Here is a 27,330-nt window from a genome sequence, read left to right on the forward strand (position 1 = left end):
GGGCAGCCGCCACGACCACCATAATCTTGGTGAAGGTGCGCGGAGCCGTTGCCAATCCGAACGGGAGCGCCACAAACTGGAAATGCTGATCCAGAATCTTGAACCGTAAGAGACGATGATGCTCCCGGCAAATGGGAATGTGAAGGTAGGCCTCCGTCAGGTCCAAGCAGGCCAGGAACTCCCCTCGATGTACCGCCGCGATCACCGATCGTAGCGTTTCCATGCGAAACCGGACCACCCGAAGGGATTTGTTGACTTCCTTCAAGTCCAGAATGGGGCGGAAGGAACCGTCCTTCTTCGGTACCACGAAGTAGATGGAATAATGGCCCGAGCCCACCTCTGCGGAGGGTACGGGCACAATGGCGCCTATTTCCCACAATCTGTCCAGCGTCAATTGCACCGCCCTTCGCTTGACAGCCGAGCCGCAGGGAGAGAAGATGAACCGTCCCTTTGGAGCGCGGGCAAACTCCAACGCGTAGCCGCGTCCTATGGTGTCCAAGACCCACTGATCCGAGGTGATCCGCGCCCACTCCTCGTAGAAGAACGCCAGCCGCCCTCCAATCCTGGGGACGGCGGAGTGGGCGAGCTGAACATCATTGAGAGGACTTGAGAGAGAGTTGTCCCGCCGCGGGAGCGGGACGCGCGGGGCGGCGCCCGCGAAAGGAGCGTGTCCAGGTCTGAGACCTGGTGGCAGGGGGCCGAGCCGCCGCCGGCCTGTAAGTCCTGTAGCGTCTTTGCGCCCTGGCTCTGGTCCGGGAGGACGAGAATGCCCTGGTGGAACGATATCTGTCTTCCGGCAGGCGATGGACCGCGTTTTCCCCCAGGGATTTGATGATCTGGTCCAGGTCCTCCCCGAACAGGAACTTACCCCTGAATGGCAGGGAACCCAGACTCGATTTGGAGGACGTGTCCGCCGCCCAGTTGCGTAGCCAGAGAAGTCGACGAGCCGCCACCACCGAGGCCATGGAGCGGGCGAGGATCCTAAAGAGATCGTAGGAGGCGTCAGCCCCGTATGCCACCGCAGCTTCCAGTCTATCCGCCTGGGCGGCCTCCTCGGGTGGTAACACCTGCGAGGTGAGCAGTAGCTGCACCCAGAGAAGACTGGCCCGCTGGGCAAGCGAGCTGCACATCGCCGCCCGCAGCCCCACGGCGGAAACCTCGAAGACTCGCTTGAGGAAGACTTCCAACTTTCGATCCTGTGTATCTTTTAGCGCCGCTCCACCCGTAACCGGTATGGTCGTCCTCTTCGTGACCGCCGACACCGCGGAGTCCACCCTGGGTACCTTGATGAGATCCAGGAAATCTTCCGGCAGCGGATACAGCCTCTCCATGGCGCGGCTGCCCTTTAGAGCGGCTTCCGGGGCATCCCATTCCCTGGTGAGAAGCTGCAGGAACGACTCGTGAATGGGAAAAGCCTGAGCTCTCGGACGCAGAGCTGCCAGTACGGGATCCCCCTTCTTAGAGGAAGTGACGACAGCGGGCGCAACGGGAGCTGGCGGGTCCGGAGGAGGATCGAGGTCCAATCCCTGGATGATTTGAGGGATTAGGTCGTCCAGCTCATCCCGCTGGAAGAGGCGCAGCGTGCGTGGATCCTCTCCCTCCGAAGTAGAGTCCCCTTGCCCCGAAGCTGCAGGATCCGCCCCAGGGGAAACTGGGGCCGACCCAGTCCCCCCCGAGGCCACCGGGAGTCGGGCGTGTACGGGGAGCTGTGGGGCCCCCACGCCCGCCGGAGCGGGGGGGGCCGGGGAGAGGGACGAAGGCCGCGGTAGCTTGGGTGGTGGAGGTCCCATGGGAGCCGCCAGCTCCTGAAGATACGCAGTGTGCATCAGCCGAATAAATTCCGGGGAAAACCCCGGCCTACTCGGGGGGGGGGTACCGCGGGTGGGGGCCCCGGGGGACCCTGCCCCTGCGGGTCTTCCTCCGGATCTGTCTCCGGATGTAGGTACGGGGGAGAGCCCTCTGAGGCTTCCCCATCCCCCAGCGCTGCCTGTGCTCCCTCAGGGTGCAGCGCATGTAAAATGGCCGCCGTTCCCGCCAGGAATGGGGGAGGGGCCGGCCCGCGCCGCCCGGGTAAGGCTGCCATAGGGAGAGAATGAGTGAGGGTCCGAGACGTGCCTTCCCCCCCGGGGAGGCACCTCGCGCAGATCCCCTCCCTTGACACGCGCGATCCAGGCTCGCCGCAGGCCGAGCAACGCGCCGGCCGCGGCATCGAGATCGCGATGGGAAAACAGGTCCCGGCAGCTAGAACACCCCGACCTCGGGGGGGGGGCCGCGAGACGAAGCGCCGCTGCGGGGGGGCCCAAATGGCCTGCACTACCCGCCGACGAGAAAAACGCCGCTGCGGGGGGGCCCGGATGGCCTGCGCTACCCGCCGATGAGAAAAACGGCACCGCGGGGGGGCCTTCCTGGCCGCACGACCCGCCGACAACTCTCCCCCTGCTCCCTGCTGCAGCCCACGTGGAGCCGCAAGATGGCCGCGGGAGAGGGAGAAGACGCTGGTAGGCCGGTCCCACCGGCAACCGCGTCCAACCTAACTGTAAAAATAAAATAACAGCAGCAATAGAAAAGGCAACTTACCCCGAAGAAGCCACTAACGCCGGAAGGAGAGAGAGAGAGAGAGACAGAGAAGCACGACAGGGAAGCCACGCCTCTCCAATTAGGTAATTAACTTTGTCCTAATTAATTAATCTTTTTTTTTTTTTTTTTTTTTTAACAACTTGATCCAGACAAACTAGTTAAAGACAGAGGATAAAGTCCTAAGACAAGGGAAACACAAACAGGTTATAGGTGATCGGGAGCAAGCCCAGATTCCCCTACTCGCATCTGCTGGAGTCAGAAGATACTGAACTCCTGCAGAGGGGGTAGTAGTACTTATGGTGACGCCCCCTCAAAGCTTTGGACTGACTCCATCTGCTGGATTGGGGACATAACCCACGGTCTGGACTGATCCAGGTACGTACAGGGAACCGTAGGTTCAGCTGCCTGCACCTGCTGGAGACAGACCAAAACTGTGAGGGTATCCTATGTCAGGACAGAGCCTACCCTACACCCCTTCAGTATTTGTCTGTCTCCACCTGCTGGACAGGAGGCTCAATCCACGGTCTGGACTGATCCGGGTACATACAGGGAATTGTACTTTATTCATTTTCCTAAAATTCCTCTTATTTCAGCTAAGGGTATGTGGAAGAAATATGTTTTGAGACACTATTTGTCTCCTTTCAAGAAAAGGTCTGTAGATGGTTGGAATATGCTGTCTTTCACCATTAGATACCTGCAACTTAAATCTCTCAGAGGTCCTTGAAACTTCTGATAGTGAGTTAGCTCAATCAGCAACCTTGTCTCCTTTCTACTTGAATCACACAGGGATTGGATCCTAAAGATGATTTTTTTTTTTTTTTTAGACATCGTTCGGAACTCTTCCTTCATCTCAAGGTTCGAGTTTTTCCAGATTTGGCGAAACAAACCCAGAAAAAGAGGAAGCAGTTTCTCTTAATGAGGCCCAGAGTTTTGCAGCTCAGTGCTTTTTTCCTTCTAAAATATCCATGTAAAATCTAATTAAAGTGTTTCTTATATTTTCTTCCATACTTTTCAGCGGTCTAGTTTTCTCAGTAATAAATTACCTTCTCGTGGGTGAGCTCTCACCTTCACTTTTAAATGCTAACTGACCTCCTGGCTGGAAAGGAGTCCTTTATATGTATAATACTCATTTACTTGCTAGTATTACCTGTATTGTTTTTTTAAAAAAAAATTTGAATTTTATCTGGATATCTACGCTTGGGGACTAGGATTATATATTTGGCATTAATAATTTCCTGTTTTGGGAGGGGGGGTTTGATAGCCTGGATTATCAGGTTTTCTTTTGATTTAATGTAGAAATGCTCATGTTTTTCTAAGTATTACTTGAATGTATCTATAAATTTGCAATATATACACTGAAAAAAATACATAAATCATTCATGCCAACTGTATGTGGTACTATGAAATCTTACTAAATGAGGGGGAATGTGTTGCTAATGCACCTTCAGTTCTATCAGATCTGAGAGGAGAACAAGGTGGCATTCAGCCAGTTGGTTAGGATGTGCTCAGGAATTTTAAAATCCAAGTGTATGCTCCAGCTTCACACGTCATGCTCTTTAACCCTCTCCTCCCTCGCCAGACAGCATTACATGAGTAACACTGCCTCAATGTCTGGATCAAAAAAAAACATTATTTGGAACAGTGATGGAACAGAGTTGGCCGGTAGAGTGTAACAAGCGGTATACTCACCCATTGCTACTCCAGAGAAGTGAATGAGCTTGTCTTCCCCAATCATAACTTCTTCAATGAGTTTACAGCTTCCTAGTTTTACCATATCAGGATGATCAAAGGTTGAGGCTATTTCACCACCTGCAATCACACCACCACATTAATTCAGGTTGCTCAGTTAAACTAAGGACAGATCTCACATTTCATTATGGGGGTTGCTTCTTGAAAACTGAGAAGATTTGAAGACCTCAAACTCTTTTCTTTATGTAGAACCCTTTCTTCAAAAATGATCTTGTCCTTCCTGACAGACATCCAATCAGATTCTTTATGTACACAATGACAAATGACAACAAATTTCCTGATAACAGGGGCAGGGAGAACCTATTTCCTCTTGCACCCTACAGAGTCATACACTGAAAGACTGTGTTCCCTGTTAGACACAAGAATACAATGATTTGCTGAAGGAAAGCACTGCAATAGTTGCTTTACACTAAAAAGACTGACAGTACGGAACTTCTGTCATACCCAGGAAACTAAGGGCTGCAAACTAGTCAGGTTTTCAAGGCTTTCCATAATGAATATACATAAGATGCCTACATGCCCTACCTCTTTTGTATGCAAATATTTCAAGCATATTCACTATGGAAAGCCTGAAATGGAGAAATTACTTTCCTGATAATTTTGTTTTCCTTAGTGTAGACAGATAGACTCAGGAACAATGGGATTTATTCTCTCCTGCCAGCGGATGGAGACGGAGTCAGGTTTCAAAGCTGACATTACCCTAGATACACCTCTGCAGTGTCCTCAGCCCTTCAGTATTCTCTTCAAAAGCCACTGTGGACATACTATTGAAAAAATAATTAAAAACTTGATTACAAACAGATAACCATAACTGTACTCAGCCAAACACTGAACCCCCAGTAAGATTATAGATGCCCTGGATCTAGGGACTGGATGACTGCTTACCTGTAATCTCTTGGAATCCATATCAACTCCACGGGCAATTTCCTGGCACCATTCTTGGGCAGCTGTGGGCAGGATGCTGAGTCCATCTGCTACACTAAGGAAAACAAAAGTTATCAAGTAAGTAAATTCTCCATTTCCTTGTGTGTAGTCAGATGGACTCAGGACCAATGGGATGTACAAAACCTACTCCTGATTGAGGCAGGAGAACGCCTGTGGTCCGGTTAACACCGCCTTTGCAAAAGCTGTGTGCTCCTGAGCCTGAACGTCCAGGCGATAGAACCTGGAGAAGGTGTATAAGGAATGAGCTTTAACCTGAAGGGGCAATGGCTTTCCTGCCTCCACATAGGCTCCTGTGACCACCTCCTGAATCCAACAAGCTATGGTAGCCAGCAAAGCTGGTTTGCCCCGCTTCCTTCCACCGTGAAGTACAAACAGGTGGTCCATTTTTCGGACCGGTTTTGAAACTCTGATACCACACCAAAAGCCTACTGACATTCAAATGTTGAAGGCGGCGATATTCTTCTGCATCCTTGTGCTTATCTAGGGATGGCACCGAAATGGACTGATTCAAATGAAACTCTGAGAATACCTTGGGCAAGAAGGATGGAATGGTACAAAGCTGTAATGCTCCTGGAGTCACCCGGAGGAACGGTTCCCGACACGACAATACCTGTAGTTCAGAGATGCAACATGCTGAGCATATAGCCACCAGGAACACTGTGTTTAGGGTTAATAAATGCAAGGAAAGACTGTGCAGTGGCCAAAAGGAGGGCCCTGCCAAAAACTCCAATACTAGATTAAGATTCCACAAGGGAACTGGCCACCACAGGGGTGGCCGAAGGTGCTTCACCCCTTTCAGAAAATGGGCCATGTCTGGATGAGCCAACAGGTGGGTTCCATTCACCTCTCCCCTGAAACAGGAGAGAGTGCTGCTACCTGGACCGGACCTTCAAGGAGTTAAGGTCAAACCTTTATTCAAGCCGTCCTGCGAAAATTCCAGAATTAGAGGGATTTTGACCATCCGAGGGGGAAACACTGCGTTCCTCATACCAGGCCTCAAAAACTCTCCATACTCGAACATATGCTAGGGACATAGAGAACTTCCACATGCAGAGTAAGGTGGCAATTACTACTGCCGAATATCCTTGCTTCGTCAGGTGAGCCCTCTCGAGGGCCAGACCATAAGACAGAATTGAGTAGGATCCTCGCAAAAGCCCGGTCTCTGCTGTAGCAGGTCCCTGTGCGGTGGGAGGCAGGGTGTCTCCAAGAGTCTCCGCATGTCCACATACCATGGATGCCTGGGCCAATCTGGATCTACTAGAAGGACTAATTGCCTGTGGCGCTCAATTTGGCGAATGACCCTGCCTAGGAGGGGCCATGGAGCTCCTCTTCTGGCCAGGTCTAAATGAGAACATCAATCTCCATGGTCAACTGATCTCTTCTGTGACTGAAGAATCGGGGAATCTTTGCATTGTGAGATGCAGCTAGCAGGTCGATGGACGGGAGACCCCAGTGATCTACTATCAGCTAAAAGGCTTTGGCCAACAACACCCACTCTCTTGGATCCAGACTCTCCCTGCTTAGAAAGTCTGCTCTGACGTCTTTTCCTCGATGTGGGAGGCTGAGATTAACTGTAGATGTATTTCTGCCCATTCCATAAGGAGATCTATCTCCTGTGACACTTGCTGGCTTCTGGTTCCATCCTCACAGTTGAAATAGGCTACCGTTGTTGCATTGTCCGACATTATGTGAACTGCTTGACCCTGGAGAATGTGGCTGAATTGTAGACTCGTCAATCTGACTGCCCGGGCATCTAGGCGGTTTATGTTCCAGAGGGCTTCTTCCTTGGTACAATGCCCCTGGGCTGTCAGTTCCTGACACTGAACTTCGCAGCCCCGGAGGCTCGTGTCTGTCGTGAGAACCAATCAGTACGGAGGGGACAGGGGTACACCCCAGCCCAGATTAGCTTTCTGTAGCCACCACTGGAGCCGAGAACATAATTCTGTCAGTAAGTGGAAGTGAATCAAAGAGTCTTGAGACAGTGGGTTCCAACATGACCGTAGGAGTGTTGAAGTAGTCATGTGTGCCCTCGCCCACAGCACTACTTCCAGGGTTGCCGCTATCAAACCAAGAACTTGAAGTTAGCTCCTCACCGTTGGGCGTATCATGTTCAGATGTACTTGAAACATCAACTTCCTTATCCGTGTGGTCGGGAAGAAGACCTTGCCCTGGCTTGATGTGGAACTGGACTCCCAGATATTCCAAGGACTGGGAGGACTGCTTTTGTCCAGGCTTACAACCCGAGTTCTTGAAGCAAGGTCACCCTATTGGTCACTCAGAGACTCTCTTCGATGGACTTTGCCCAGATCAACTAGTCGTCCAAGTACAGGTGTACCAGGATTCCCTCTTTTCTCAACACTGCTGCTATGAACACCATAATCTTGTAAAATATTCTGGGGGCAGTGGCAGGCCAAAGGGTAGTGCCCGGAACTAATAATGGCAACCCATTACCGCAAAGCATAGGAAACACTGATGTTCTTGCTGGACTGGAATATGTAGGTAGGCCTCTGATAGGTCCAGGGTGGTTAAGAACTCTTGATTATATGGCTATTATCACAGAGCATAGGGTTTTCTTGAGGAAATGAATCACTTGAGGTCTGTTGATGCTCTTGAGGTCCAGGATGGGGTGAAAGGAACCTTCCTTCTTGGGTACGATGAAATAGGTGGAATAATGCCCCATATTTTTCTGAGGTACAAGTGCTGGGATTATAGCCCTCATCCTGAGGAGCCTTAACAGGGTAGTCTCCATTGCCTGCTTCTTGTGTTGGGAGTGGCAAAGAGATATCATGAATATGAACTCAGAAAAAAAGAGATCCTGGCGCAAGAAGAAAACTGCCCAATTACTCAATGCATACCAAACCCATCTAGCAAACTATAAAAAACGTATTCATAATGCAAAGAAAGACTTCTATTCCAGCAAAATAAATACCAGCATAACTCCAGAATGCTATTCACCATCGTACAAAACCTCACCAAACCACCAAATGAACTAAGAATAACATCCAGCACAAACAAAAGCAACGAATTTGCGGAATACTTCACAGATAAAATCAAAAAACTTATAAACAACTCCACCAGCTGCACCAACACACAAACCCCAAATTTGTCTCTGAAAATGACAACAACTTGGCCTAACTTCGACCTCACCTCCTCACTGGAAATCCAAAAAATAATCAAAAATATGAATCCAGCAAACCACCCCATCCAAACAATTAAATTGATCGAAAACCCAATAACCAAAACAATAACAGACAGTTAACCTCTCCCTCACCGAAGGGAAATACCCTGAATGCTTAAAATCAGCAATCATTAAACCATTAATAAAAAAGAACCACCTAGACCCGGATAACATTCAAAACTACTGACCTATAATCCAACTTAACTTTTCATTGCAAAAATCATATAAAAAAATCTTCTACTCTCAACTCTCTCTCGAAATGAACAATATACTTCACCCCTCAATTTGGATTCAGGAAAAATCTAAGCACGGAATCTCTACTCCTTTCACTAACTGACACAGTACTTAGAGGATTCGACAAAGGACAAAGTTACCTATTAATTCTCCTGGATCTATCAGCCGCTTTTGATACAGTAAACCATTCCATCCTCCTCGACAGACTATCTGAAATAGGAGTCATGGGTAATACCCTACAATGGTTCTCATCATATCTATCACACAGAAATTTCCAAGTAATGTTCAACAACCTCTCGAATAAAGTAAACCTCAAACACAGGAGTTCCACAAGGATCTGCCCTATCAGCAACACTCTTCAACATATACCTTCTCCCAATTTGTCACACACTAGAATGCCTTGGCCTGACCCACTTCCTATACGCGGATGATATACAAATACTGGTCCCTATACAGAATACGTTGGAAGAAACATACAATAGAACCATCTATCTCACAGAAATCAAACAGCGTCTAATCGACCTAAAATTCATAATAAACATAGATAAAACAAATAATCATCCTAGACAAAAAAAAAAAAAACAAAAACACTCTCCCATGCAACCACTCAAAACGGAAAACCCCAAAACATTAATCTCTCCAGTCACCCATGCTCGAAACCTAGGAATCACCATAGACAATGGACTCTTTCAAAATCCACATAACTAACAAGATAAAGGAAGGATATCACAACTACTCACATCTTAAACCCTTTTTTGCACAGAACAGTCCTGCAACTTCTCATCTTCTCCAACCTAGTCTACTGCAACGCCCTACTACTTGGCCTACCACTCCAGATCCTACAGAACAAAGCCACCAGAATTCTAACAGGAACAAAAAAACATGAGCACATTACACCAACCCTCATCTCACTACACTGGCTCCCAATAAAATACTGAATAGACTACAAAGTACTAACAAACCTGCATCAAATAATCATAGGTCATCAAAACAACTGGCTAAGCAAATTCATCGAAATCCACACTCAATGAATAAAGGCCTCCTCAAAATCCCTCACGCCAAATGCACAAAACCGAACACAACCCGTGAGAGAGCCATATCAATTGCCAGCCCCACACTATGGAACTCAATACCTATTGAAATAAGAACTCAACCAAACATTAAAACATTCAAAAAAAAGAGCTGAAAACCTGGCTGTTCACCAGAGCCTACTCAAACTCACTACATCAACCGCAATACCAGACACCTACGCAACCCAACACCAAGAAGAAATCTCCATCCCTCGATCAACAAAATAACATCAACTTTCGAATACCTAAGACACTGTGCAAATTACCTCACATCCTCTTAATTATACCTTGAACCTTAAAACCCCTGCTGTTACTGACCTAACTGTAAAACTCACCCAAATTATACACCTTTCCTTTCTGCCTTACTCATTAACCCATTCTACGCCTTAATAGAACATGTTGTATGTAATAAGTAACACTCAAATCCCGAAATTGTAATCCGATTGCAAGACAATCTGTTGTGATTACGTTCATCTAATCTTTAAGATTACTGTAAACCGTTCTGATGGCAAAACCGAATGACCTCCAGTACCCATTTGTCCAAAGTGATCTCAACCCACCGTTGGTAGAAGAGGGACAGTCAACCCCCTCAATCCTCAAGTGCCATAAACAGGCCAGGTTTTCAGGATTTCTACAATGAATATGCAGAAGACAGATTTGCATGCACTGCCTCCATTATATGCAAATCTCATGCATATTGTTGTGGATATCCTTAAAACCTGAACTGTTTGTGGCACTCAAGGATTGGAGTTCGCCATCACTGCCTTATCTCCTCATTCAGAGGGTGGGTTGGCAAAACTTCATTGGGGGGTTCGGAACAAACCTGAACCCAAGCCTGACCTTCTCTTGGGCTGCCGACTCTGAAAGGACTGAGACCTCTGAAATGTCAAGTTTCTGTAGGATCGAAAGCGCTGGGAGGCCCTGGATCGACCCCTCATGTGTGAGGTGCGCTGTAACTGCTTTCTCTTATTTTCTGGTAGCCGGGGTACTGGAGATTCGCCCCATTTACTGGCCAACTTTCCCAATTCACTTCCGAAGAGGAGTGATCCTTTTAAAGGGCATCTTTGTGAGATTTGCCTTGAAGGTTGCGTCTGCTGACCAATTCCACAGCCATAGCTGTCTTCTGGCTGCCACCACTGAGGCCACTCCTCTGGCTGAGGTATGGATTAGGTCCGAGCCTGCATCAGCTAAAAAGGCAGCGGCGGGTTCCATAACCGCTCTGGAATTTGCCCCCGAGTCATCATAAGAAATTGCCATGCTGGGTCAGACCAAGGGTCCATCAAGCCCAGCATCCTGTTTCAAACAGAGAGCAAACCAGGCCACAAGAACTTGGCAATTACCCAAACACTAAGAAGATCCCAAGCTACTGATGCAATTAATAGCAGTGGCTATTCCTGAAGTAAACTTGATTAATAGCTGTTAATGGACTTCTCCTCCAAGAACTTATCCAAACCTTTTTTGAACCCAGCTACACTAACTGCACTAACCACATCCTCTGGCAACAAATTCCAGAGCTTTATTGTGCATTGAGTGAAAAAGAATTTTCTCCGATTAGTCTGAAATGTGCTACTTGCTAACTTCATGGATTGCCCCCTAGTCCTATTATTCAAAAGTGTAAATAACAAATTCACATCTACTCGTTCAAGTCCTCTCATGATCTTAAAGTCCTCTATCATACCCCCCTCAGCCGTCTCTTCTCCAAACTGAACAGCCATAACCTCTTCAGCCTTTCCTGTGTGGTTATCAGCAGCAAAGGCAGCAAGGTCTGAGTAGCAGACATGAACAAGCTACCAGAACACAACAAGAAGCCATCTGTAAGGTCATTGCTATTGCACCAAAGGCCTATTTAAGGATGGCCTTCATCTGCCTATCATTTACATCCTTTAAGGCCGGTCCTCCCTTAACTGGGATAGTTTGCTTAGAGACAGCGCAGACCAGAACATTCACTTTAGGGAAACGTAAACATTCTCTCGCTGCTGAATCCAGTGGGTATAGGACTTCTAATGCTTGCCCACCTTTAAAACTTTCTTCTGGGGTATCCCATTCCAGTTCAATCAACTCCTGAATGGCTTCCAGTACTGGAAAGTAGCAAGAGGCTTTCTGTAGTGAAATCAGAATGGGATTCTTCTTTGGTTCGGTCATAGAGTCCGCCCCTGGAACTCCAAGTATCTTCAGGGTCTGGAAATCAGGGCAGACAAGTAGTCTCTATGGAAAAACCGTAACATGGTCTGATACAGTTCTAAAAAACGGGGGATTTCCCCCATCTTCCAAGGAATCTGGAGCCTCTTCATCCATGGGACTGGGAGAGGTAGGGCTTACCAGCAGAGGTTCTGTCTGGACAGGGGCAAGTGAGGTAGCAGACTGCGCCTGTACGAAGGCTTGAAGGCCATGAAAGAATTCCACCCAAGAGAAGGCGGCCGGGTCCACGCCTAATGCAGGAGGTACTGGGATAGGTGCCTCTAAATTTCCCTTTCCCATGGATGACCCAGTCCCTGGGTTACTCAGATCTAGGGTGCTTCCGGTTAAGGCCTTGGCTGACCCATCCCTCTGAATGGGAGAAGCCGGGCTTAGAAAAGTCCAGGGAGGCCAACTCTCCCTGGGCTTCCTCACAATGCTGACATAAGCAAGAATCCAGGTCAGACTGTGCAACCCTAATATGACAAGCAGCACAGAGAGAAAGGCATTGCCGGAGCCACTGGCGACGGTAACTGCACGTTCAGATGGCTTGCGCTTAAAATTTTATGCGCACAGATTTCGGGTGCCTAGTAAGTTGTGCACATATGTACACGCGTGCCATTATGCACACAGTGCATGCGCAGAGCTGACGCACACTGCGCTTATCAAAGCTCTATGGTGGGCAATACAGGCACAAAAAGTAGCACAAGATGGCACTGCCGCAGTCTACCACATGGTGTGCCAACCAAGCCTAAAACAGGGCCTAGCCCATCGGGAGGCCACTCAACCCGCTCAGAAGCCCACTTCCCCTTACCCCAATAAGATCTGGAATAATGTTGATACGGCACGCCGAGCAAGGAGACCGGAGGAAGTGTTACCGATACCCCTCCATCTCTGCATCGGGAGGAAATCCTCTTTTTTTTTCCCTTAAACGTACCTGGGCTCAGCGCTTACTGGCTGAGTACACAGACTGTCTCCAGCTGCAGAGGGAGAGAGCTTTGGCCTTCACTGCCATTGGCTTCCTGTACCCGCTGCCTTTCAGCTGCTTCAGCAGCGAAGTTCACATCAGGAACCAGTTACCAGACCAAGGCACTCCTCTGAGGGATCTCAGAAATCACCTCAAGAATTCGCAACTGGGGGAGAGACCTTTAGGTATCACCGCAGGAGAGTGAGGCTCAATCTTTTCTCCAATTTAAAAGAAGAATTTCTTCCAAAAGGGAAAGCATGTCCGCATCTGCTGGACACAGAGAAATACTGAAGGGTTGAGGTCACTGAAGGGGTGTATCTAGGTGATGTCAGCTTTGTAACCTGACTCCGTCTCTATCTGCTGGAAGGGGAGCATAAAAGAAAATTGGTTCTTTCCTGCTAATTGGAGACAGAGAAATACTGAGGAGCTGCAGGTAACACCAGTTTAAGAGGGTGTTCTCAAAGTTTTTCTCTGTCTTCATCTGCTTGAAGGGAGGCAAAACCCAGCAGTCTGGACTGATCTGGGTACGTACAGGGGAGCCCCATTGGTCCTGAGTCAATCTGGCTACACGCTAGGAAAACCAGATTAGTTTGCAGCACTTGAGGACTCCTCATCTAGAAGGAAGAACTGGAATTCCCCCTACTGGTCCATCTATGGTACAAGATGTGAACTAAGGCAACTTAAAAGCTTAAGAGAAAATACATACAAATAATTATCCTGAGGCTGTACCTGTAACAAGAGCCAAACGCTCTACACCAACGAAGTCTGCATGCTCAATAGCCATAATACCAGCAGCTGCAAACATCTGCTCAGGATAGTTGTAAATCAGTTGCCTAGAATCAAAGCAAAATTTTACATTAATGGATAAAACACAATTCAGGAATACTGTTGCCTAGTTAAAAAGGGCTGTTAAATTAAAAAGCCAAACTCATAGGCCTCAAATAATAAAACATTACATTTTTACATAGAATATACAACAGAGGTTTATAATTAAAAAAAGACCACAACTAATTTACAGCTTTAAATATGTTAAATCAAAGAAGCCAAGAAGTTTCCAAAAGACATTTTGGTTTTATCTATTACTGGAATATATATGGATGTTTTGATCACACAAGTCCTATGAAACTTAATGCTTCTCAGCAACTTTACATTTAAACAGCAGGAATGCCAAGCCAGTCTGTTTGCCTGTCCGCACCTGTTGATAAAGCAGTTAATTCCATGCTTCAGGATACGCTCCACCTTCTCCTTCATCTTCTCCTTCTCGGCCTGTTCTATTTCTGCAACTTTTGCAGTGGAGTCCACCCTTACACGGGAACCAAATATCTACAAAGACAACATTATAAATTGATACATTCTTGATATTGCTTACTGCAGAACACAAAACAAAATAGTACAGTAATAATTTACTATGTATATAAAGGAAAATTGTTTTTTACCTGCTAATATTTGTTCCTGTAATACCACAGATCAGTCCAGACAAGTGGGTTTATTCATCCCTACCAACAGATGGAAGCAGAGGACAAAACTTTGGGCATTGCTACATATCTGAGTGTGCCACCTGCAGTCCCCTCAGTACTGACCTGTACCCAAGCCAAGGTAATTTGATAGGGTGAACCAAGCCCCTAGGATGGATTCCCCTGAACTGGATAACCACCAACCACAGTCAGAGAAACTACAGAACATTGTAACAAATTCAACATAGCTTTGAAAACCATCTTCGTATAAGCCTAAAGGTCCGGCAGCAGAACAAGCAGTCTTTCAGCAGAGATCCCAAGGGTGGGCCTCTGGACTGATATGTGGTATTACAGGAATGAAAGTTAGCAGGTAAGAACCAAATTTTCCTTTCCTGAACATACCCAGATTAGTCCAGACAAGTGGGATGTACCCAAGCCTGCACATCCAAACAGTAATTGCTTGGTGAAAGTGTGAAGCCAGGACCAAACCGCAGCGCTACGTTTATTTTATTTAAAGGTTTTTATATACTGACATTCGTAGGGTAACATCATATCAGTTTCCATGAAATATGAACAGCAGCAAATGTTGCTTTACAGAAAACTAGAAAAAAACCCAAAAAAAAAACCTGGTAACTGGTCCTGAGGAGACACCAGTTGAGAATCAGCCCATGACGACGCCTGAGCATGAGTGGAATGAGCCTTAAGTCCTACCGGCACTGCACAGCACTTAGAAACATTGGCCGAGCAAATTGTTTCTTTCAACCAGCAAGCTAAGGAAGCTTTAGGACACTTTCTCTCCCTTTTTGGGTCCCCCGAATAGCACAAAAAGATGATCAGATCAATGGAAGGAGTTGGTGTCACACACCCAAAAAATGGAGAGCCCATCCCACAGAGGAATTACGGGCCAGTCCGGAAATCTTGTAACTCAACCATCTGGTTCACATGAAAGGCCGAAACCACTTTAGGGAGAAAAGAAGGAACAGTACGTAAAGAGACAGTGTCCAATGATATCCGCAGGAAAGAATCACGGCAGGAAAGAGCCTGCAAATCTGAGATCAGACTAGCCGAGCAAATGGCTACCAAAAAGACAGTCTTCAAGGATGCCTGAGCCAAAGGTTCAAAGGGATCCTTGCAGAGAACTCTCAACTTTAAGTTAGGATTCCACTCCAGACACACCTTCTGTAGAGAGGGATGGAGATGCTTAAACACCTCTCCGAAATCGCATGACGTCAGGGTGGGAAGCCAAAGACTGCACCTTCCCTCGGAGGCAACTCAAGAACCAACCCTTGGACAAACCCTGCTGCAAAAAGGCCAAAATATGCGGGATGGAAACCAGCAGCGGGTCCAAATCCTGTTGCCCACACCAGGAGTCAAAAACCTTCCACACTCTGGAGTAGCTAGGGAAGTAGCCGGTCGCCGAGCTTGAAGGAGGGTAGCAATAACTGATTCCGAATACTCCTTCAGACGCAACTGCCGCCTCTCAAAAGCCAGGCCGCAAGACAGAAGCGATCCACCCAATCCAAAAATATGGGATCTTACCGCAGAAGTCCTTGCAAGTGAGTTAAGACACAGTGGCTCGCCCACTACTAGATGTACCAGATCTGCGAACCACGGGCGGGTCACTACGGCGCCACGAGAATCACTGAACCTGGATGAGCCTCTATCCACCTGAACACCTGCACGATGAGGGCCATGGGGGGAAAACATAGGATTCCTGTAGGCCACGGACACACTAGAGCATCGAGACTCACCGCCATGGTCTCCGGTCCAGCAACCGAAGAATCTCTCTATTTTGGCGTTGGATCTTGTTGCCATGAGGTCCAGCTGAGGAGTCCAACGGGCACAAATGGGATTCCAGATTTCTGTGGAAAATTCCCACTCCCCTGGGTCCAACCGCTGCCAGCTGAGATAATCCGCTTGGATGTTGTCCACTCCTGCGACGTGAGGAGCAAGATCTTCAAGATGGAGTTCTGCCCATCCGAAGAAGAGCTGAGCCTCCCAGGCCACTGCATGACTCTTTGTTCCCCCCAGCGGTTGATGTATGCCACCATCGTCGAGTTGTCTGAAAAAACACTCACCTTCCGATCACGGACCAACACTTGAAGGGCCCTGCGCACCGCCCGTGTCTCCAGTCGATTTATGGACCACGACAGTTCCGACACCGACCAGGCACCCTGCGCTGACCTGCCCAGGCACACTACTCCCCAGCCCGGGAAACTGGCATCCGTGGTCACCACCACCCAATCTGGGACTTTGAGGGGCATTCCTTTCTCCAGATTGCTCCATGTTATCCACCACGCCAGACTGGACCTGGCCACCTTTGATATAGATAGGGGCAGAAAATACTGTTCCGATTGGGGGCTAAAGTGGACAACAATGCCTTCTGCAGAGGGTGCATATAAGCGAACGCCCAAGGCACCAGCTCCAATGTCGAAGCCATCGATCCCAGAACCTGTAGATAGTCCCAGACTTTGGAAACTGGAAGGTGAAGCAGGCGATCTGAGCTTGGATCTTGACCATCCTGTCCACAGTGAGGAACACTCTTCCCTGATGAGTGTTGAAACGGGCGCCCAAGTACTTTAGTACCTAAGGAGGAACCAAGTGACTCTTCGGCCGATTGATGATCCAACCCAGCAACTCCAGTAGAGAACACACCCGGAGGAGTACTGACCAGGTACACTCCTCCTGTGACTTTGCTCTGATGAGCCAATCGTCCAGATAGGGATGCACTAGAATCCCGACCTTCCTTAGGGATGCCGCAACAACCACCATCACTTTCGTGAAGGTACGAGGATCTGTGGCAAGGCCAAAGGGAAGGGTCTGAAACTGAAAATGCTGTCCCAGCACCTTGAAACCTCTGGTCGTCCTGTTGAATGGGAATATGCAGCTAGGCCTCTGTGAGATCCAGAGAAGCCAAAAACTCTCCTTTTCGGTCCACCGCTATCACAGAGCGCAACATCTCCATCCAAAAACGTGGCACTTTCAAACTCCAGATGACCTTCTGGAGGTCCAGGATGGGTCAAAAAGTGCCCTTCCTTTTTGGAACCTCAAAATAAATGGAGTACCTTCCTTGCCCTTGCTCCGAAACCGGGACCACCGCTTCCAGATTTAATAACCTTTGGAGGGTTCCCTCAATGGTCGCTCTCTTGCTTTGGGAGACAGCTCGACTCCAAAAAGGCCGACCTGAGAGGGTGAGAAAACTCTTAAGGCATAGCCTTCCCTCACATCCTCTAGCACCCACTGGTCAGAGGAGATCCTGGTTCACGCCTCGTAAAACAGAGACCGTCTGCCCCGATCGCCAAACCCGAGGAGTGGACCTGCCTGACTTCGTTGGGAAGTCATGAGTCCACCCGTTCCCTGGCTGGACCCGCCTCTAGAAAACTTTCCGGGACCTTGAAAGGACCGTCTCCCTAAGGGCTGACGCGACGTTGAAGATCTGGCGGACCTGCCAGAGTGAAAACATCTTGCCTCTCGAAATGAGGTAGAGGGGAAAAGGGCTTCCGCATAACCTTCTTATCCTCCAGCAGCCTGTTGCCTCTGGTCTCTCCCAGAGACTTCATGAGCTGGTGGAGGTCCTCCCCGAACAAAAGCTTGCCCTTAAAAAAGGAAGGTTACACAGTTGTGACTTGGACGAGAGATCCGCCGACCAATTGCGCAGCCACAACAGATGTCTCGCCACTACCACTAAAACCATGCTACGCGCTGCAGTCTGCACGAGGACATATAAGGCATCAGCTATATACGCTACCCCGCCTCAAGGCAGGTACCTGGAGTGGCAACAGCGTCCCTGTGGAAGCCAGTTTGAGGCTTCTGGATCCAACATAAAACAGGCGCGCTGCATCAGATTGGTACAGACCGCTGCTTGGAGCCCCAGAGCGGACACGTCAAAAACACGTTTAAGCTGTACCTCCAGCTTCCAATCCTGCACATCCTTCAGAGCAGCTGCCCCTGCGACCGGAATTGTGGTTTTCTTGTTGACCACTGACACTGCGGCATCCACCTTTGGGATCCTGAGGGAATCCAAATGATCCTGCAGCAATGGATAAAGCTTTGCCATTGCTCTCCCCACTTACAAGCCGGAATCCAGAAAGTCCCACACCCGGCTGATCAGCTTCTGGATCTTCTTAGGAATGGGGAAGGTGCTGAAGGATTTCCACAGCCCGTCCAACACTGGATTAACCCCCTCGTTATCTGATTCCTCCAGGGAGAACTTAACCCCCAATTCCTCCAGCACCTGGGGGATAAGGGGTCTCAACTCCTCCCTCTTGAACAGGTGGACCAAGAGCGGGTCATTGCCCTCAGCTTCAGACCCCTCAAAGGCCCCCTGATCATCCTTAGGGTCATTCGGATCCTGGGGAATGTCCCCCAACCGGGCCAGCATTCAGGTCCTCCGCCGTAAACAAGCCACCCCCATCCTGAGAGCCATCTGAATCCTCCGAATCCCAGGTATCTGAACCCAGGTGAGTGGGGTCCCTGAGGCTGCCCCTGCGATCCAGTGTCTCTCAACTGTTCCCCCCTTGGTTTCTTAGCGGAATCTGGAGGACTGTCCTTAACACGCCTCTTCCCGGCTTTTCTATCCAGGAAAGCCTCATGGAGCAAAAGGACAAATTCGGGCGAGAAGCCCCTCTGGTCCTCTGAGGGCCCTTCTGGGCTGTCAGGATCCGGCCGAGACGCCCCCGCCATTGGACCACGGGTGATAACGAGGGGGTCGACTCCGGAGCCCTAGGATTGAGCTCCCTTACCCAACTCCCCATCCACGGGGGAAGGACCATGGGCCCGAGGCCCTCCCACGGTCTGCAAAGACCTCTTTCGCCGGCTTGGCTGAAATACCCCTGCACGCTCCATGCAAAGGGAGAGGGGGCTGAGATAGGCAGGCCAGACTCCGCAAGCCAAGCAAGCCTCTACTAGCAGCCTATCAGTCATCCTGGAGGAAAAAAAAAAAAAACTGCGAGCGCTGGATTTGCAAGGGGGGAGGGGCACACCACGTGGCTGCCGCGGAGTAGGAGCTAGAGTGCATCACCGCAATGGTCCCGCTGGCGCAAGGCAAAAGCGCTGACCCCGTGGAAAACGTGCACGTGCGCTGCTGCAAACAACCCCAAGGGACGGGACACTTTCCTCCAAGCTGGGGACACTCTCCTAAGGCCAAATCTCCCCCCTTCACAGCCCGGATCCTCCGGGGCCGACCCTCAACGATCCCACTGGACAGGCAGCTCAGACAATTAGACTGAGTTGCTGAGCCTCCTAGATTTTTATTTTTATAAACCCCAGCAGCAAGGCCTCAGGAAAGAAAAGAAACCACCCCACAGGGGGATACTTCCCCAAATCCAAGGGGCAGGTGGAGGAGGACTTCAGGACCCATTGAGGGAACCAGTCCCCTGGCTATCAGCGGTCCCGGGGGTCGCAGGTTAAAACTGCCAGGGGTATCCAACCCCCTGTTCACCCAGCTCAACCCGAGGGATGGCCCTCAACAGGAACTTGGCACCTCGGGCAGCAAAAATCTTCCAAACACCAGATCAGATGAGACTGCAGGTAAACACCTCTACCATCTGCTGGAAGCAGAGAAATACTGACGGACTGCAGGTGGCACACTCAGATATGTTTTGTCCTCTGCCTCCATCTGCTGGTAGGGATAAATAAACCCACTTATCTGGACTGATCTGGGTACGTTCAGGAATATTTTCTATGTTAGCAACTTCCATCTATACAACCCCTTGCATGGAACAGCATCTCCAGTTCTATTGCAACTATAGAATGCACCAAAATCGGACTTCCGGCGATGACGTAAGCCGAGACGGAAGAAGGGGGATAGAGCTCCGCGGCCCCACTCAGTAATTACCGAATTTACTTACTTTTGTTGCTCTTGTGGGCTCCCTGGACCCCCCCCGACCGCTGTGGGAAGTGCCCCTGCTCACATCTCCGTGCCTGCCGGGCGTGGAATGCGCCGCACCGGCACACGAGGCAGGACAGAACGACGGCTGCAGAAACCGCGTGGTGCCAAGATGGCGGAGTCGCCCGCCCCTGCTGAGCCTGTTTTGGCTGAAATTTCAGAGGGAGCCTTGCAAAAAATTTCCTATAGCGTCACGGCGGCCCTGGATGGTAGGCTGATTAAGCTGCAATCGGCTATAGAAGATATCAAAACGGCTGTTGAAGGGCACTCAAAGCGGCTGGACGTTGCTGAAAACACCATCTCCGATCTGGGTGACAGAATGGCTGCCTCCGAACGCCATGTGATTGAGCTGAGGGCCCAGCAAAAAGACCTGATGGCTAAAATGGAGGAACAGGAGGATCGTGGGCGGAGGAACAATTTAAAAATCATTGGCCTGCCCGAGTCTGTTACTGAGGCGGAACTCCGCTCCATAGTTGAGGACTGGCTCCCTAAGCAGGTGGGCTTGGACTTGGCGGGAGAGCGGTTGCAATGCGAGCGGGTGCACCGAGTGGGCCCCCTGCGGGAGGGACAAGGCCAGCCACGACCCGTTATGGCCCGCATATTGAATTGGCACCATAAAACCCAACTTCTTAGGGCGTACAGACAGCAGGAGAAATTGGAGCACTCTAGCTGCAGGCTACTGCTCTTTAATGATTTTTCTGCAGGCACAGCAGCGCAACGGAAGTTGATGACCCCGGCTTGCACGGCTCTTCATCGGCGTGGCATTAGATTTGCCCTGTTATACCCTGCAAAGTTGCGGGTGCACCATAATAACCAAACTACGTTCCTACTCTCCAAAGCTGAAGCGGATAGATTTTTGGCATCGCTTCCACCAGGTGCTGCTGAGTGAACAGACAGTCCCTTACGCGGAGTGGTGAGGATTTGACTCCAATACAGCTCTTGAGGACTGTTCTAACCCCTGGAAAGATTTTCTCTTCGCCTCCACGTGTCTTGGACTGACCTCAGTACCAATTTCCTTTGTCTATCATACACACTGGTCAGCTGGGTTGCTGTTTGTTGTGTTTGAGTTCTGCCCCGGGTAATCCTGACATTTTCTCATCCCCCATAAAGACTGTGCAGTGATCGGACTTCTCTTGGGGGACTGCTGTTTGGGCACTGTTGTTGTGTTGTTTGGGGTACTTGATTTTGGTTGGGGGGAGGGGGGGCTGGGTGGGGCTGGGGACCTCCGACCTTTGTAGCAGTAGGTCGGGACCCCGCACCTGGGAGTGGCGGTGGGTTTTGGTGGGTTTGGGGGTATGAGTGTGGGGGTTAGAATGTGTGAATGTCGGGGGGGGGGGGGAGTGAGTGGGCAAGGGGATATGGAATGGTCTCCCAAGAAGTGTATCCTTATTGTGGGTTTATTCTGTTTTGTATGCTCCTTCTTTTTTCTGTCCCTGCGGCCTAGGCTGGGAGGCCGTGGAGACTTTCAGTTGTTTGTTTCTGGGAACCCTACGGGGCTTCCGGGTTTAAGCTGGTTTTTCTTCTCTTCTCATGACCCAGGTTAAGCTAGTTTCTCTCAATGTAGATGGAATCCATTCCCCTATCAAACGTACTAAGTTAAATGCGTTGTTTAAACGCCTGAAGGCGCAGGTGGTTTTCCTTCAAGAAACCCATCTGGGCGATGCGGAACATGCTAAATTGAGACGTGATTGGGTGGGCCAGTGTTATTATTCCTCCTTTAATAGGCGGCAGAGGGGAGTTGCCATCCTCATCCACAAACATTTGCCCTTTCAATTGATTCGGACCTGTCAGGATGTCGAAGGGCGGTATGTCCTGGTGGCGGGCATTCTCTATCAAAAGAAAGTGGTCTTTTGTAACATTTATGCCCCGAATGTGTACTCTCCGGGGTTTTTTAACGCGTTATTACGCCTGTTGATGGATTTCCAGGATCATGATTTCATAGTAGGCGGTGACTTTAATATGGTGGCGAACAAAAGTGCAGATATTAAACCCCCCAAACTGGTTTCTGCGGCTGATGGGACTAAGGGAGTTAATTTGCTTTGCCAGGAGATGCAGCTTATAGATGCGTGGCGGGTCCTCCACCCTCAGGACAGGGATTTTACCTTTTACTCACATCCACATCATACGTACTCTCGGTTAGATTATCTGCTCCTGTCTGAACGCTGCTTCCCTCAATTGCTAGCAACCTCTATTGAACCCATTGCGCTGACGGATCATGCCCCGATTACTATGACTTTTAGCTGGGGGTCCACGGCCCATTTACCCTTCTCTTGGCGTATGCGCCCGGATCTGTATTGGGATCCTGAATTTAAATTATATTTGCAAGATAAGTGGGCAGAGTATGTGGAGCATAATTGTACTCCTGGGGTTGGCCCCGGCACAGTCTGGGAGGCAGGGAAAGTAGTGATGAGGGGGGCCATCATAGCTTATGTGGCAAGGCAAAATAGGCTGCGAAATGCGGAGATCCTCCGGCTCACGGCTCGCTTGAAGGTAGCTCAGCTTTTACATACGGACTCCATGACGCCTGAGGCTAAGGCCTCTCTTGACTCGGCTCGCCTGGCTTTGAATACTCTTTTACACTTGTGAGCATCCAAATCTATTCGATACTATCGTTACCAATTACATAGATATGGCAATAAGACTGGAAAGTTTTTGTCGCATTTGGTGCGGCCGAGAGGACTGAAAACGGTAGTATCGGGTCTTCGGGACGTCCATGGAGTCCATCAGACTAGTCAGGACGCGATAGCGGCCCGTTTTTTAGCGTATTATTCTCAGCTTTATGATACTAAACCTATGGGGGGGGGATCAGGCGGAGAGCTTTTTTCGAGGGCTGTCGTGGCCGGGGCTCCAGCCGGAGGATCTCCTGGGATTAAATGGTCCTATTACTACCCAAGAAATATACTCTGTAATACAAAATCTTAAACTAGGCAAGGCAGCCGGGCAAGATGGGTTTGGGTCCGAGTATTATAAACTCTTAGGCTTTCCCGTTTTGGCCCCGTTACAGGCTTACTTTACTAATTTGTTGGAGGATGTCCCTCTTTCGGAGTATGCTAACCGTTCGGTCATAGTGGTCCTCCCTAAACCGGGGAAGGATCCCCTGGAGGTGGGGTCGTATCGGCCCATCTCCTTGATTAATGTGGATATTAAGATTTTGTCTTCTGTCCTTGCTGCCCGCTTACAGAACTTTCTCCCGGCCTTGGTTCAGGAAGACCAAACTGGGTTCGTGAAAGGCAGACAGGGAGTGCGAAATATTCGCCGTCTTCTAGCTGCTCTTAGCTATCAGTCCCGGGAGGAGGCCTTGATACTGAGTCTTGATGCTGAAAAAGCCTTTGACTCGCTCTCGTGGGACTACCTGTTTTGGGCTTTAGGGAAATATGGGTTTACTGGTCCATTCCTTCGCTGGCTCTCTGTCCTCTATAACAACCCCAGTGCTACCATTTTGGTGAACGGCTTACCTACGGAGGCCTTTCCTATTCGGTGTGGTGTTAGGCAGGGTTGCCCTCTGTCTCCCCTGCTCTTTGTCCTGGCCTTGGAGCCTTTGGCCATCCGTTTACGGGGAGACAGGGAGATTTGGGGTCTTAGTGTGGGTGGATATCCCTTGAAGATTGCCTTATTCGCCGACGACATTTTATTGTTTGTTGGCAAGCCACGGGAAAGTGTTCCAGTGATTGTCCGGTTATTCGATCAGTTTCAGCTGGTTGCTGGCTTGCGTATCAATTACTCTAAGTCGGAAGCGTTGGCCCTTGATGAATGCTTGCCGACCAAGTGGGGGGGCCCTTTCCCATTTCAATGGGCTCCGACCCGGTTGAAGTATTTGGGGATCTGGGTTCCCAGGGATTTGAAGAAATTGTATGTTTTAAATGTCACCGCCTGTATAGTGAAATTAAGTAATCAATTGACTGCTTGGATTTCCCTCCCACTATCGTTTTTTGGTAGGTGTGCATTGATAAAAATGGTAGTTGTGCCCAAATTGTTGTATGTCTTGCACATGGTTCCTTGCTGGCTAACAGGGAGGGATATCAGGCGCTTGCGCTCCAGTATCCAAAAGTTTTTGTGGCGGGGAAAGCGGGCGCGGCTACCCTATCCTGCTTTGGAATTGCAGCGGGAGCGGGGAGGGTTCAACATGCCAGACTTCCGCTTGTATAATGTGGCCTGCCAATTGAGGTTCATCGGGGAATGGCTGACAGGTACTTACAAGTTTTGCGCGGCCGGCATGCTACTGCGCATGTCTGCCCCTTTTTCCCCTGTCAGTATTCTGCAATCCAGAGCAGTGGACCGGGCTGGTGTATCTTACCCAGCAGTTTTTCTGCATCCCTGTATTAAGGCCTGGTCTTGGTGGCGGCGGCTCTATCCGTGCCCAGGAACTCGGTCTTTACTCCTCCCCTTGGTACGGAATCTGGAATTCTTGCCGGGTCAAGACAGTGGGGCTATTTTTCACTCTTGGGCAAATAAAGGCTTAATGTTTATCTATCACATGTATGATGCAAATACCTGTCAATTGTTGGATTTTGCTACGTTACAAAGGACTTATCTTTCATCGAAGCAGTTTTATGCCTTTCTTCAGGCCAGGCATTACATCCGTTCTCATCAGTGGACTGCAGCTGCGCTGGCTGAGGAGGTCAAGTTTGCCGACGCCTTCTTTGATACTGCATATGTTGCTAATACTATCACTGGATGGAAGACTGTGGGGCAGAGACTTCGTGTCATTGATAGAACTTCTCATTTGGCGGCCCGATGGACGGAAGCGCTTGGCACTCCTGTGTCGGGGGCTCAGGTGCTGGCACAGTTTGTACGCCTTAATAAAAATTTCCCGGATCTTGGGCTTCAAGAGGTGCAATTTAAAATTCTGCATTGGCTCTATTGCGACGATGTCCGGCGACATCAAATGCGGCTTACACCCACCTCTACGTGTCTTAAATGTGGCTTGCAGGTTGGGACTTTGGCGCATAGACTCTTTGCCTGCTCCTCTTTACGGGCGTTTTGGACTGCCATAATGACTGTGATCGATCAGTGTACGGGAGCCACTACTAGCCTTACGGGGCTGATATTGATTAGTAGCTCTATCCCGAACACGATGCTAGGCTGCAGCTCCAGGTCGCGCTTTGAAAGGACGGCGGTTATGTTGGCGTGCCGCACGGTGTTGGCGGACTGGCTGGACCCCTGCCGCAGCCCCTCCTACCTTGCCTGGGCCCGGCGTATGGCTGATATGGCTCTTCTGGAACGCATGGCGTGTTCGCTGGGACATCGACCTCTGGATAAAACTTACTGCGCCTGTTGGAATTCCTGTGTGTTGGCTTTACCTGTGGAGCTACAGGACGAACTTCGACTGAATGGATATACTTCGGACTGGACTGTTCCTAAGGGGGGGGAGGGGGGTGGTTTGATTGGGAAGTGAAAGGGGATGAATGTGGTATGCTTGATGGGGAGGTTTGGACGGGGGGGGGGGGGGGGGGGTTGAGGGTATCTGCATGGATCCCCCTTCCCTATGAAAATACAAAATGTTATGGAGTGTTGGGTAATACCTGTATTGATGCTTCCTTTGCTTATTATTGTGTATATTGTTCTAGTGTTCTCAGTGCTCTATGGTTGTTACTTACCAGACACTACCAATAAAAAAGATTTTGATAAAAAAAGAATGCACCAAAATCTACTTGTGCTAAAATTTTTCTTTTAAAGGTATAACACACACATTCCAGATACACATACATACCTTAATTTTATCTGTATCCATGCCAGTATTTGCAATAAGAATTTTAGCATTCTCAATTCGTTTTGGCTGATTGACTCCAATCTTCTTATCTAGCAAAAAACCTACAAAGAAAAAAATCTTAGATTTAGTATTTGATTATAATCCTAAGAAAATACAGTCATGTTAAGAATTTGAAATTTGAGGCATTCTTCCTGTCCCACAAAAATTATTAAAATGACTTGATTAGATTACCTTCATCTAAATAGGACTCTGTAAGACTCCCTCCTAACTTCTTGATAACATGGATGGCATCCAAATTACCAGAGCCCTTCAGTCTGAGCACAGCTTCTACTGCAAGTTTGGAAAAATGGTCTTTATGATGGGTGAGAAGCTTCGATGACAGTGTGGTCCTGGAAATGTTCAAGAGGTCAACACGGAATGTTTCTTCATCACTCCTTTAAAAGCAAATACATGTGACTTTTAGCATGAACAGAACATATGAACACAATCCTACAAAATTCTCAATGTCTATATTAAAGACTAGAACACGTAAATAATGCAAGGGAAAACAGCATTAGCATGACCTGTTAGTATTTGCTGAATAGCAGTAATGTGAAAAATTAAAAATTCTATCAGTTGAATGGCAAACATCTTACAGCACAACTCTCCAGCCATCAATGGCTTTAGCAGTACTGGCTGCAATACGTCACAGCCTCCTCCCCATTACACATTACCAGTTCTTCTACCTTCTCTTGCTCATCTCTCCTATTCTCTTTACCCTTTCCATTATCTACTGCTGATTATCTGTGACCCGGACTGGCCACTGTCACAGACAGGATACTGGGCTTGACAGACTTTGGTCTAACCCGGCATGGCATAACTTAGTTTATCATCACCCTTCAGCTAAATCAGTAGCTGCACTGACACAATCAGCAGGACTCAGTTGGATGCATCAGTCTGACTTAAGGAGTTCCCATTGGCAGTAAGTGGCACCAAGACCTCCATTTATTTAATTACAACAATTTATTTTCCACCTATTGTCAGAATCTGTTCTAGATGGATTCAAAGCTACATTTTTTTGGACCCAGCAGTTTCCTCCTGCTCTTTTGTGCCTCCATAATCAACTGAAATCAAGGCAAAGATCCTGATGCCATGAGCCGGCATTCCCATAGGAAAATTGGTTCTTACCTGCTAATTTTCTTTCCTGTAGTACCGTGGATCAGTCAAGACTCCTGGATTTTGCCTCCCTTCTACTACCACTACCACACGAATGAGCAGAGGAAAAAGAGTAAAAATTGTCAAAACAGATTTAAAGAGAAATCTATGCCATTCTTCAGAAAATTTCCAATATTAAGGAAAACACAGATCGAGCGGACTCTCCACATTGCTCTCCCCTTTCCCGGGC

The 27,330-nt window shown here is 48.9% G+C and overlaps 2 protein-coding genes across 5 annotated transcripts in view; one reads left to right on the plus strand and one right to left on the minus strand.

The window, feature by feature from the left end:
* LRRC10 (leucine rich repeat containing 10) overlaps positions 1-3,886 on the plus strand; it is a 45,623-nt gene extending 41,737 nt beyond the window's left edge. Inside the window, exon 4 of one of the 3 annotated variants that reach the window (XM_029597209.1) lies at positions 3,402-3,886. The gene's annotated coding sequence lies outside the window, so the exon portion shown is untranslated. The remainder of the gene's footprint in view (positions 1-3,401) is intronic. The other 2 variants (XM_029597211.1, XM_029597212.1) reach the window with 2 other exon arrangements.
* The window catches only part of CCT2 (chaperonin containing TCP1 subunit 2), a 95,875-nt gene that overhangs the window by 26,127 nt on the left and 42,418 nt on the right, over positions 1-27,330 (minus strand). For both annotated transcript variants that reach the window (XM_029597207.1, XM_029597208.1), the window contains exons 7-11: positions 26,178-26,380; positions 25,947-26,047; positions 14,091-14,218; positions 13,625-13,728; positions 4,267-4,386 (exon numbers count right to left, since the gene is read on the minus strand). In XM_029597207.1, coding sequence (XP_029453067.1) covers positions 4,267-4,386; positions 13,625-13,728; positions 14,091-14,218; positions 25,947-26,047; positions 26,178-26,380 — 656 coding nt within the window. The remainder of the gene's footprint in view (positions 1-4,266; positions 4,387-13,624; positions 13,729-14,090; positions 14,219-25,946; positions 26,048-26,177; positions 26,381-27,330) is intronic.

The sequence above is a fragment of the Rhinatrema bivittatum genome, chromosome 4 (genome assembly GCF_901001135.1).
Source record: "Rhinatrema bivittatum chromosome 4, aRhiBiv1.1, whole genome shotgun sequence".
Classification (NCBI taxonomy): domain Eukaryota; kingdom Metazoa; phylum Chordata; class Amphibia; order Gymnophiona; family Rhinatrematidae; genus Rhinatrema; species Rhinatrema bivittatum.